The sequence below is a fragment of the Mangifera indica genome, chromosome 19 (assembly GCF_011075055.1).
Source record: "Mangifera indica cultivar Alphonso chromosome 19, CATAS_Mindica_2.1, whole genome shotgun sequence".
Taxonomy (NCBI): Eukaryota; Viridiplantae; Streptophyta; class Magnoliopsida; order Sapindales; family Anacardiaceae; genus Mangifera; species Mangifera indica.
This window is the reverse complement of record NC_058155.1, coordinates 5,104,710-5,118,402: the sequence shown is the minus strand read 5'-3', so window position 1 is coordinate 5,118,402 and position 13,693 is coordinate 5,104,710. Positions and strand designations below refer to the sequence as shown.

General features: G+C 31.8%; 1 protein-coding gene and 1 pseudogene across 1 annotated transcript; both read left to right on the top strand.

Annotated features, from left to right (window-relative positions):
* Positions 1 to 1,060: 1,060 nt before the first annotated feature.
* LOC123203730 overlaps positions 1,061 to 13,693 on the top strand; it is a 20,003-nt pseudogene continuing 7,370 nt past the window's right edge.
* LOC123203733 (cytochrome P450 76T24-like) lies at positions 1,809 to 2,854 on the top strand. Its single transcript, XM_044620191.1, has 2 exons — positions 1,809 to 1,908; positions 2,216 to 2,854. Exon 2 carries the CDS (start codon positions 2,260 to 2,262, stop codon positions 2,683 to 2,685), a length of 426 nt encoding a protein of 141 aa, XP_044476126.1. The 5' UTR covers positions 1,809 to 1,908; positions 2,216 to 2,259; the 3' UTR covers positions 2,686 to 2,854.

Sequence of the window (13,693 nt, the reverse complement as noted above, 5' to 3'; positions counted from 1 at the left end):
TTTTTGTTACTTCTAAAATAATAATATATTCAGCTTCTGTAGTAGAATCAACCGTAGTTGATTGTTTAAAACTTTTTAACTAACTGTGACTCCATTATATATGAAAATGAATTAGGACATAGACTTTCTATTATCAATGTCTGACTAAAAATTAGAGTTTTAGTTTCCCTAAATGTTTAACTCTAAACATTCATAACTCTGAATTAAATCTTTAGATCTTCTTAAGTATTTACGAATCGATTTTATAGTCCACCAATGTTTCTCCTTTGGACTGGCCTTAAATCTACTTGTAACACTTACAACATATGATATGTAACACCCTTCCCTAGAAATATACCTCCATATGAAATATAGGCCAGAAAGATGTATATCATCTGATGTTAAAAATAAATTTATTTTTAATTAATATGATAAATAATATAAAAATATTTTAAAATAAAAATATTCAAGGGCATTTAAGTAAAATAATTTACTAGTATTATTTTATTATTTTTAACCGAATACAATAATTATATATACCTATTAAATTTTATCAAACATAATACTCATTTATTTTCAGTAATCTTTTAAATAATTTATCTTCAAGATAATCTTTCTATTTTGGTAATATAACATTTCTCAAACCAAATGCCCTCTCAAAGTAATTTTTTCTGATGGCCATTGGCCTCCAAGCTGTCGGTTAATCATGATTTTTTTAAAAAAAAATTTACGGCTACAATGATGGGCCATGTTGAACTAACTCGTAAATCTAGTTTTCAAGTCTAAGCACGATCTACTTCATCTATCGGTTCAGCACAATTTATAATTTTGCTGATCAGGTCAAAAGAGAAGCGTTCGAGCCGGGCGTTGGGCTGACCTAGCCACCTGCCATATCAAGTTAGGCCATTCACAAACCCCTCGTTAATTTGCTGTTTTATCCAGCTTGTTTGATGATGATGGATGACCGTTTGATTGTAATATGTCAAAAGACAATAATTATGTGAAGTAAGAAGACTCGATTTACAATTTTCATCGCTATAAATAATCAAACCTCGTCCATTTAATTTAATCTAGTGTTTCTCTAAGCAAGAAAAAAATGGATGCCATATTTTGTTGTATAATATGGCTTCTCTTCACATGGCTTTCAATAACAGCCCTCAACTCCATTTTCGGAGGAACCAAACCAGCTTCTAGGAAGCTTCCTCCTGGACCCAACAAACTCCCTATCATCGGCAACCTCTTTGTTCTTGGTGAAAAACCACACAGGTCCATAGCCGAGCTCCCCAAGATTCATGGCTCCATTATGAGTCTTCAACTGGGCCAGTTGACCACCATAGTCATTTCTTCCGAATCCAGGGCCAAAAAAGTCCTTCTAATTCACGATTCATCTTTCTGTAATAGTTCCGTTCCTGACGCCCTTCTCGCTCATCAGCATGGTTTGGTTCCAGTCTCCACCGCGTGGAGAACTCTCGGGAAAATCAGCAACTCGCATATTTTCATTACTCAAAAACTTGACGCCAGTCAAGACCTCCGGCGCAAGAAAGTGTAGTAACTCCTTTCTTATGTTGAAGAAAATTGCCATGCCAGTAAAGCCATAGATATCGCCGAGCCGCTATCAGAACTAGTCTTAATTTGATATCAAACATTATGTTCTCCGTTGACTTAGCTGAACCCAGATCAGAGTTTAGGGACCTGGTGTGGAGAATTGTGGTAGAAGCCGGTAAGCCAAACGTGGCCGATTATTTTCCTGCGCTGGAACAGATTGATCCCCAGGGGATAAGACGTCGCTTGACCATTCACTTTGGGAAGATATTGGAGCTCTTTGATCACCTAATTGATCAACGCTGGAAGCTTAGAGAAGTCCCTGGTTATGTTAAAACCAGTGACATATTGGAGACTCTTCTCAACTGTTAGGATTCCCAGTGTAAGGTATGAGACTTGGATCTCACATTGGAAGTATGAACAACTAGAGTGAGGTTGATATGACCTTAGACTCTCCCATCTCAATAGCTAGATTTTGAAGTATGGTTCTCCTAATGTTCGTATCATCAACATCATAGAAAACAAAACTGAAGCTACCAACAGAGATTCTATCAGGCATTTATTTTTGGTTTGTATTTCTTTAATTTAGCTTGCATTTTTCATGCTTAAAAGTGCATATAGTATTGTTCTTACATTAAGTCCTCCGATCTCTTTACACTGGGATGAGGTGTTATCTATTATTTCTTTGTTTCAGGATTTGTTTGCTGCCGGCACTGACACAACTTCCAACACACTGGAATGGCGATGGCCGAACTCCTCCAGAATCCTGATGCCTTATCAAAAGCCCAGTTAGAGCTGGAGGAAACTATAAGCAAAGGGAACCCAGTTGAGGAATCAGACATCACTCAGTTGCCTTACTTACAAGCAATCATCAAAGAAACTTTGAGATTGCATCCGCCAGCACCCTTTTTGATTCCCCACAAATCCTCCACAGACATGGAAATCAACGGCTTCACAATCCCAAAGGACGCCCGATTTTTAGTGAATGCATTTACAATTGGCAGAGACGAATATTTATGGGATGACCCCAATACTTTTTTCCCGGAAAGATTCTTGTGGTCCAATGTTGATGTCAAAGGGTGGGGGACGACGAATCTGCCCTGGATTGCCAGTGGCAATCAGAATGCTACGTTTAATGTTGGCCTCGCTTCTTCACGCCTTTGATTGGAAGCTTGAAGATGGCATTACGCCGGAAGAAATGGACATGGAAGACAAATTTGGCATCACTCTACAGAAGGCAAAGCCGCTTCTTGCCATCCCTGCCGCGTGCAAATAGAACAAGTTTTACTTGGTAGCAAATAAATGATCTTCATATTTTCAAGTTTATAAGTCATTGTAGTTTTTCCAAATACAGAAACACGCTTTGAACTGGAATTGGGATGGATTTGGCCTCGTATGGATTTTGCCTGCATTAACGAGTTGAAGAAATCTGTGTTGGTGTTGGACATGGACTCGGTAACAGTCCAACACTGAAAGCCGAACTCGTTTTTGTTTTGGGTTTTGGTTAAAGTTGTTAGTGGGATGGAATTAGAGCTGTCAAAGGCGGACAAGACCCCTATTGAAAAAGCCCGGCCCGAGTTGCGCCAGGCCGGTAAAATTGTTAATTAGTTTGATACAACATGTTTTAATTAAAAGAAAATTACAGAAGTTAAAAAGGGATATTAATTAAAATAGATATACAAATTTATATATAAACTTTTTAAAGTAAATTTTTAATGAATTTAATTTTTTAAATAAATTTAATATTTATTCTAACAATACCCCTCTCTAGTAAATACCTCTTTTAAAGAAATTTAAGTCATTATATTAATGATATAAAAAAAAACATATTATATAAGGATAAATTAGGAAAGTAAAATACAAATTAAGGGTATTTTAGTAGATTTATATTAATAAGAATGTAAAATAATAAAAAGCCCAAAAGGGTATTATAGTAATTGTATATTTTAGTGTACTATTTCTATTAACTAAGTTAGTGTTTTGGGTGGGAAAATGTTAATTACCCATTATTCTGTTCCACTTCGACCAACAGAGTTAGTGTTTTGGGTGGGAAAATTTTATTAATGCTTAGGGTGGAAAAGGGTTTTTGCACCAAAATTTGGGTGGGATAATGTTAATTAGCTATTATTGATTACCCTTAATTATTTTAGCCAACTTTTTTTACTTGTTTCAAATTTACTTTCTTGCATGCACCAAAGGAAATGCGCTGTAAAAATGTGGAAGCGTTGCAAACTCTGCTATCTCTAAGGAAATACCCTTCAAGCTACTTGGAATGTGTATCTACGCTTGAATATATCATGTCAACTCCAACTATTGTTGTAACTGTTATGCTTGGATCAAATCAGATATCCAAAGACTTTGTTGTTCAAAGCTTGAATATAATCATATTTAAAAATAAATTTATACAGACTTGGTTAGTCAACCAAACCCCTTGGCCAAACCATCTGACCAAGCCATTCAATCAACCCATCTAGTCAAGCCATCCAGCCAACCCATCCGGCCAAGCCACCTGACCAAACCATCTGGCCAAGTCACCGGATCAACCCATCTGACCAAGCCTCAAAGTTTAAATATAATAATGTTTAAAAATAAATTTATGCAGACTTGGTCAGTCGGTTGAGCCACCAAGCCAAGCGCAAAACCCAATTTGACACATTTTCATTTTCAAACAACATAATATTACAAAAACATTTCTTTCTACTTAATTTACTAAACTTTTCCGATTATTTAATCAATATTTTATCTAATTTAACTTTGAAACAATATTTTAACAACTTTTTTGGTTTTTCTTTTTGTTTTGCTAAACCTTGCTTTTTATCAGATGATTTTTCTCATTCTAAAGACAAAGTCAAACTAAAAAGTAGGTATATTTGTATAATAAGAAAAAAAATGATTACATATGTATAAAAAACAAAATAAAGGCGAAAATAATTAATAACCCCAGATTTAGGGTGAGTTTTATTGTTAGAAAATGTCATAGAGGTGATAAAATTTTAAATTTAAAACTAATATAGGATAAAGATAAAATTTAAAAATTTAAAAATAAGTTGGAATAGAAACAAAATTTTATTTTTATAATAGGTCAAAAGACTTATTCCCATTCAAGCTTTAATGTAAACTCAAACTTACACCAGTTAATTTTTGAAAACTCAAATATCCACTTACCTATTAAATTTTATTGTTTCTATCATGAGTAAAATCATTTTTTAAAAATTTTATTTAAAATCAAATTCTAGAATTATCCTTCAGTTTTAAAATTTTATTTTTGCTTTTTAATCTCATATTTTTTAGATTTAAAAACTGCTTCCGCCCCTCACCCCAAAGTCTAGATTCCAATCTCTCATCTTTTTCCCATATGCAGCCTTCCCCCCAGCCTTATAAAAAATGACAGTTTCAACCCCTCCTACAGCACCAGTTTCTAGCTTAGCTCCAACGTTGTTCTCCCTTTGTAGTTGGCATCCTCCTCTATCAAGACTTAGCTGATGTTGCATCCCCCCTTCACTGCCCCCACTTCTCTCTTGTTTGATGTAAAATCCAACAAAATCGAGCTAGAGATTTCACTCAAATTTGGCTTGATTTGCCTTGATGCTGACATAACAAGAGAAGCATCAAGAATAGAGCACCTTCATCGTTTTTGGCTGAAGATGAAGACAAGTCTTCATTGACCAGTTTTGTTGGTTAGTGATGGTTGGGAATGGAACAAAGACTAAAAGAAAAGTTGGGAGGGAGAGAGAATGCGGCCATTGTTATTGCTATCTAAAAATCTTAAGGGGAAACACTTATTTTTTAAACTTTGGGTGGGGTGGGGGAATTTGTTAGTTTTTAAACCTAGGAAAATTTTTTAATAGAATTTTAGTTTTTAAATATATCTGCTAAATAACAAGCCTTATTTAGCAATCATCAAAGAAACTTTAAGATTGCATCTACCGGTTCCCTTTTTGGTTCCCCGCAAATCCTCCACAGACATGGAAATCAACGGCTTCCCAATTCCAAAGGACGCCTAAGTTTTAGTCAATGTATGGGCAATTGGCAGAGACGAAAACTTCTGGGATGATCCCAACACTTTTCTCCCAGAAAGATTCTTGGGGTCCAATGTTGATGTCAAGGGCAGATATTTTGAGCTCATTCCGTTCGGTGGTGGGCGGCGAATCTGCCTTGGATTGCCACTGGCAATCAGAATGCTGCATTTAATGTTGGCCTCGCTTCTTCACGCCTTTGATTGGAAGCTTGATGATGGCATTATGCCAGAAGAAATGGACATGGAAGACAAGTTTGGCATCACTCTACAGAAGGCAAAGCCGCTTCTTGCCATCCCTGTTGCGTGCAAATAGAACAAGCTGGAGTTACTAGCAATAAACAATCTTCATATTTTCAAGTTTAATTAAGTCAGCGTAGTTTTTCTAATGAAACCATTTTAGGCTTTAAACTAAATCAAATAAAAAAAATACAGTTTGGTCAGATTTAGATTATGATATAAATTTATTAAAAATAATTTACTTTCAAATATTTTATACTTTATAAATAATGATTGAGTTAAAGTCATGGAATATATAAAATAAATATGTAAATGAATATGAAATTCAGTAAATATATATATATATATATAAAACAAGTGGTAACACTAATTGTTCATTAAAAAATTTTGTTAAATATAATGCGATATATGTATATTTAAAGAAATATGATTTAGTTTGTTAAATATAATTGGATATATGTATATTCATTAAAAATTGGGTAATTTTGTTAAATATAATTATTCATTAAATGCCCTTTTTACCCCTCTATTAAGCAAAAAAGCCCAATTTTCTTATTTTCAAGCAAAAATGCCCAATTTTCCTATTCCTAAGAAAAAATGCCCTAAATTTTTTTAAAATACCAAACAGTCACTCTCACTCTCATTTTTACTTACTTTTATTACGCACACTTCTGATATCACTCAAACACCTACTCTCATTTTTACTCAATATCAATTAGTAGGATTCATTTGGACGAAAAAAGTTTGTATTTCTAAATTCGAATTGAAAAAAGTCAATTCGTAAAAAAAAAAGTATTTATACGAATCTTAACTCAAAACATAATTTTATTTATTAAATCTAGTTTGTATATTATATAAAGGGGGTATTTGAATATTAGATAATAATAATATAGGGGTTAAATGAATTGTTAAAAAAATATGGAGGACATTTTGACATTATACAATATTTAAAGGATTTAAATAACATGTTAATAATAGATAGGTATATTTTAATACAAGACAATATAAAAGGTGTTAAATGAAAGGTTAGATAATTATAGAGGGTTAAATGAAATGTTATAAAAATATGAGCAGTATTTTGATATTAAACATTTTAAGAGAATTATAAATGAAATTTTAGGAATAGATAGATGTATTTTGATATGAGACAATATACAAGGGTGTTAAATGAAATGTTAGGTAATTATAGGGGCTAAAAAATATAAAAAATATGGGGGTATTTTGGTATTACATAATACATAAAGGATTTAAATAATAGGTTAAGAATAGATAGATGTATTTTGATAAAAGACAACGTAAAAGGGTGTTATATAAAAGGTTAGATAATTATAGGGGGTTAAATAAAATGTTAAAAAAATTATGGGGGATTTTGATAGTATATAATATATGAAGGATTTAAATAATATGTTAAGAATAAATAGATATATTTTAATAATAAAAAATATACAAGAGTATTAAATAAAATATTGGATAAGTATGAGGAGGCTAAAAAAATGTTATAAAATATAGGGGGTATTTTAATAGTAAACATTGTAAGAACTTTGTAAATGAAATGTTAAGAATAGATATATATATATTTTGATACAAGATAACATACAAAGTTATTAAATAAAATGTTAGATAATTATAGGGAGTTAAAAAATATTAGAAAAATATAGAGGTATTTTAATATTAAATATTGTAAGAACGTTTTTAATGAAATATTAAGAATAGATAGATACATTTTGATACAAGATATCATACAAGGGTGTTAAATAAAATATTAGATAATTATAGGGTTTTAAATAAAATATTAAAAAGTATAGGGGGTATTTTGATTTAAACACTGTAAAAGCGTTTTAAATGGTATGTTAAGAATAAATAGATATATTTTAATACAAGATAATATACAAAGGTGTTATATAAAATGTTAAATAATTATAGAATGTTACATAATTATAGAAGATTAAATGAAATATTAAAAAAAATATAAGGGGTATTTTGATATTAATAATTGTAAGATTATTTTAAATAGTTATTACAGATTTTTTGTTATAAATGAATATTTTTTTCCAAAAACTTGTCATTGCAGGATTGATAATTAAAATGGATGGTTATACATCGGTTCGTTATCAAGGAGAATGGATTGAAGGTGATGACAGCACAATGAAATATGTTGGAGGATCCAAACAATTGATTAAAATTCCTTATGGAACAACATTTGAGGAATTTATTCAGCTTTTGAAGGAGATTTGTGGTCTTGATCCAATGAAAAACTATCTTCAACTATCAATGAAGCCAAGAAAAATTGAGCTCGATTGCCCTGTACAGATCCAAAATGATGAAAATGTCTAGGGTTTTATTGATATGTCTTAATACTTATAGGAATGTATTCCTATTTTTGTTACATATACCCCAATTGAAAGACAGGCGGAAGAAGAAGTTCAGTAATAATCCATTGTACATTGTAAACTCATCAGCTTATGGAAAGAAAGATAAGGTTCCTAACTGGGGTGACTTTGATGGAAATGATATGCCTAATATGTCACCTGTTACCGAGGGTATGAATAGTTTATAGCTTGAAGATCTTATTTCAAGTAGTAGAAATTATTTTGGCCTATTTTTTGACAATATCCTGACTGATCAGTTTATGTGGCTTTCTGATTTTCCTCTATGACCATCAACATTATTAGGTGATACAAGATTGATCCGAGAGGAGAATAGTATAAAACTTGGTGATATTTTTCATAATAAAGTACAACTGAAAGATGTTGTGAAACAATTTTCCTTATTGAAAGGATTTTAATTCATAGTCAAGAAGTTTGACATAGGGCGATGGGAAATTAAGTGCAAGGCTGAAAGTTGTCAGTGGTATACACATGCAAGCAAGTCCAAAGTCGGTAAAGTATTTCAAATCAACCAAATGAATCCAATCCACATATATTCAATTGATCAAATAATGCCACATCACAGACAAACTAGGGCCCGAGCTTTAGGTCAATTAATGAGGTCAAAGTTTATGTTGATTGATTGAATTTATCAGCCTGAGGAAATAATTATGGATATCGCTAATTGGTATAAAATTAACATTTCATATTCACAAGCTTGACGGGTAAGAAACTAGGCTTTAAATTCATTAAAGGGCTTACTAAAGGAATCATTTATGCACATACCAGAGTATTGTTACAATTTATAGCATACTAATCTGAGCACCGTTACAACTATTGAAATAGACGATGACCATCAATTTAAGTATTTTTTCATGACATTAGAATGTTTCGTTCATGCATTCAGAGAATATCTCTGACATGTTATTTGCATTGATGTTGTTTTCCTTAAATGTCGATATCTAGGTCATTTATTCCTTACGGTGGCCCTCAATGATAATAACCAGATATACCCCGTTGGTTTTGGTATCGATAAAAAAAAAGATCATGACACATGGTGTTGCTTTCTTAAGAAGATTAAAGAATGCATCTATGATCTCTCTGAGTTGATGATAATCTCATATCAACATCATATCATGCTATATACTCTATAATGGCTGAAATCTTTCCAGATGTCTACCATAGATATTGTTGTCATCACTTTTTGTGTAATATGCAAGCAAAGTACAAACGAGACTTAAAGGTAACGTGTTCAAACAAGTATGAAAATTCTGAAATGTTTAACTTTTTCATACATTTTGATCATAAAGTTCTCATATTATTTACCACCTTATAGGTTACATATACATATTGGAACGCCGCGAAATCATACATAAAAGCAAAATTTGAGGCTATGATGTGATCTCTTGATTTGATGAACCCTTAAGTTGGGGTTTATCTACGTGAGGTCAGACTTGAAAACTGGAGCAAAGCACACTTTCCGGGCTATCGATACAACATCATGACAACTAATATTGCAGAGTCATTTAATGTCATCGTTAGACATGCATGAGGCTTACCTATCACAATGCTTGTTGAGTTCATTCGTGATACTATGCAGTGATGGTTTTACAAGAGGAAAAACCATGCAAAAAATATGTACCCAATTGTTAATACCTATGTATTTGATCATGTACTTATTCCCTTATGTTTGTTATTAACACACGTGTTGTTAATATTTGAATATTTATATACTAATTATAATGGATATACTTCAATATAGATTGTATCAAAAACGTCCTTTTGTACGTCCTCTTTTTGTGAACTAATATCCACTGTCTTTTTGTTGGAATTGGGGATATCAGTAAGTAACCATAATCACTCATCATGAAAAAGGAGACAAAACATTGTTAAATAAACATAACAACTATAAAGACAAATCATTCAGTGACATTTCCTAAAAAAACACTACTTTTACGGTCGGGGAAGGTGTTCGGGGAGAATCCTCGATCGATAATACCTTAATGCCAATCCCCTGTACCCATGAAAAGAATAAAATGGTAAATGATATTTTATATAAAATATAATAACTACAATTTTTTCATACCTCAGATGGGGGATTTGAAGTAATCGAAGATCTGATTGAAAGGCCTTTATGAGGAAAACTCTATACGAATATATAAAATGAATTAATCGATGACAATTAATTGAAAAATAGAGTTCCACCGATAAGTGCATGCCTCAAATTGGAAAGGTGATACAACAAATGGGCTAACCGATACCCTATCATAGTGACTACCTTAAAGTAATAGTAATAATAACTTGATCAATGACATTTTATATAAAACAAAATCAAAATATAGTAACAACATTTAACATTTGGATATTTCTAAGCAAATAAATACAAACCTCATATAGTTGATGGGATGGTATTGACCTGTCAATAGGAGAGGTCGTCCCAACACCGTCTTGCCTATCTTGTACGAAATTAATATAGTTGTCAGAGTAATAACAAAATATAATTTTTATAAGTAATAAATGAGATGTGGTTTTACAACCTCATTAACTGGGGCTAAACATGTATATGTGACGATTTTCTCCAAACGAGTTAGATGATCCTCTAATTAAGTCATCTGAGAAGACATATCGTCACATAATTGAGTCATCTATGAAGACATCTCATTGCAAAAATAGGAAATCTCACATAAAATTATAGCACCTGAGTGTGTCAATATAGCATCTACTATGGATAGACAGGGGGACACTCCTCTGTGATAGAATGAGTAGCATGATCCTTAACCCCAGGTACATCTACGGTCTCAGCCACTAGGCTCTAAACTACAAAGGGACATGAAGGTTGATCCATAACAAGAGGCAGAGGTGGCTTCTCAAGTGTCCCATGAGTATCATCGGGTATATCTGAAAGTGGCGTGATAGGAAGAGCCCCGTCTTTTATCGGGGGAGGCATCGAAAAGGATGAAAAGGAATGCACATTTGGCAAACCAGTATACTCACAGATGTTTGCATATCATAGTAGACCATCCTCAATTGGTGACAGATGAAGTGGGAATGGGAATGTGACATCATCTTATTCATAAACATATATAACTCAAAATAATTGTAATATTTACAGAATCAATTAACTAACTAATTAACGATTACATATCAGATCACCAGTGAAAATAGTGCCCAAATGACCCCAACTAGGGATGTCTCGTGTACGTCACTTAAACATCCGTAAAGATGTATGGATATCAATCATATCAACTCAATCATACAAGGTCTCTAGCGGTCTCATATATCAAATATTGCAATATAACCATTAATGATTAAAATAAATCAATTTCTATTTTTGTCAATTATTATATATAATCAATAAATTTAAACTTATCTTAAATGTGAAAGGAATCCATAGAGTTCATATTTAAACATTTCAGGCATCCGTTCGGAGTAGACTTTGTCACTTGCCTGTGACATAGACTCGTATTTTATTTGTCAAATGATAGCTTGTGACATAGACTCATATTTCATTTGTCAAACGACAATGCCTTAAGGGTAGGAATTAAACCCGTCCAAATGATCAGTCAATTATAAGTATTCGATAGATACTTTCTTTTGTCAATCATTCCCTAATAACACCATATGAAGATAGTACAACAAGACCATCTTAATGGTGTCAATATCGTCGTCCCCCGGTGGCCTGGCCAAAAAGACACATTCTATGTCTGATCTTATGTTTAGACCTTCTGACAATCCCGAAAGTATGTATCTCTGATCCTATATCTAGATAAACAGGGAATATACAATGAAAGAGCAGTGTATCAGCTAAATGATAGCCTTGTCACCAAAGAAAACTCAAACGGGTTAAATCTCATGGCAACCTTATTAACCCTAAACCATAACTCGTCTTTGACAGAGGGTTGATGTAGTTGTCATAGGAGAAGTGCATGAACTAACACTCTAGAAAATTTGGTTTCGAGTACACGAAGTAGATGCCCAAAACATGTATTTCAAATAATTGAAGCTGAGCCAAGGTCAGTATAGAAGTAATCCTTGACAATATGGCATGTTATGCATGACATATAACCTCTGCATAGAAGCATGTGGACTCATTGAGGATTCATAGCTCGCCTTCGACACGTTTCCTTTTGCGAGAAGTGTCCTACAAAAACTTTTAAAAATTCGTAAGACATTCATAAAAAACCAAATTTGTAAACAAATGCAGAAATGACAAATGAAAAAAACATAGAAAGATAAAAAATAGAAAAACAATAAAAAATGGCGAAAATCAAAAAAATGAAATTGAAATTCAATTTTTATACGTTAAAATACCCTAGAATGTTAATAATAGAAAAATCTTTAAGAAATCTGAAAAAAAACAAGTTGATCTATCCTAAAAAGGCAAAAATCGAAAAAATAAAACTGAAATTCAAATTCTATACAACAAAATACCCTAGAATATCAACAATCAAAAAATCATTCGAAAATCTGAAAATACGAATTGATATATGTTAAAAGGATGAAAAACAAAAAAATGAAACTGAATTCGAATTCTATACATTAAAATACCCTAGAATATTAATAATCAAAAAATCATTGAAAAATCTGAAAATACATTTCGATATATCCTGAAATGACAAAAATGAAAAAAAGATACTAAAATTTGAATTTTATACGTTGAAATACCCAAGGATGTGAAAAAGCAAAAATTCGTTTAGAAATCTAACAATACGAGTTGATCTATCCCAAAAAGGTCAAAATAAAAAAAATGAAACTCAAATTCAAATTTTATATAATGAAATACCCTAGAATGTTAATAATCAAAAAAATCATTTGAAAATCTAAAAATACGAGTTGATATATCCTAAAACGGCAAAGATAAAAAAAAAGAGGGGACTAAAATTCAAATTCTATACGTTGAAATACTCTAAAATATCAACAATCAAAAATTTATTTAGAAATCTAAAAATACGAGTCGATTTATCCTAAAAAGGTGAAAATAAAAAAACAGAACTCAAATTCGAATTTTATAGGGTCAAATACCCTAAAATGTCAACAATAAAAAAAACGTTCGAAAATCTGTATATACAAGTCGTTATATTCTAAAATTGTAAAAATTGAAAAAACAGAACTCAAATTCAAATTCTATACATCGAAATACCCTAGAATGTCAATGATTGAAAAATTGTTAAAAAATCTGAAAAATACGAATGATTTATCATAAAACAACAACAATCAAAAAATGGAATTAAAATTCGAATTCTATAAGTTGAAATACGTTAGAATGTCACCAATCAAAAAATCATTCGAAAATTTGGAAAATATGAGTCGATATATCATAAAACGGTAAAATTCGAAAAAATGAAATTAAAATTCGAAAATACGAATCAATATATCCTATAAACGAAAAAACCAAAATATCGAGTTGAAATTATGTCATTTCATCATAAAATATGACCAAAAAAAGCACAAAAATCGAAGAACCCAATTTCAAATTCGAAAACTACACATCGAAAATCCCTAAAACAGAAAAAACGGTACTAAAATCTAAAAACTATAAGTTGAGAAACCC

What these genes read in the sequence shown, in the direction of transcription:
- LOC123203733 (XM_044620191.1), top strand. Translation starts at nt 2,260, where the DNA reads ATGGCGATGGCCGAACTCCTCCAGAATCCTGATGCCTTATCAAAAGCC.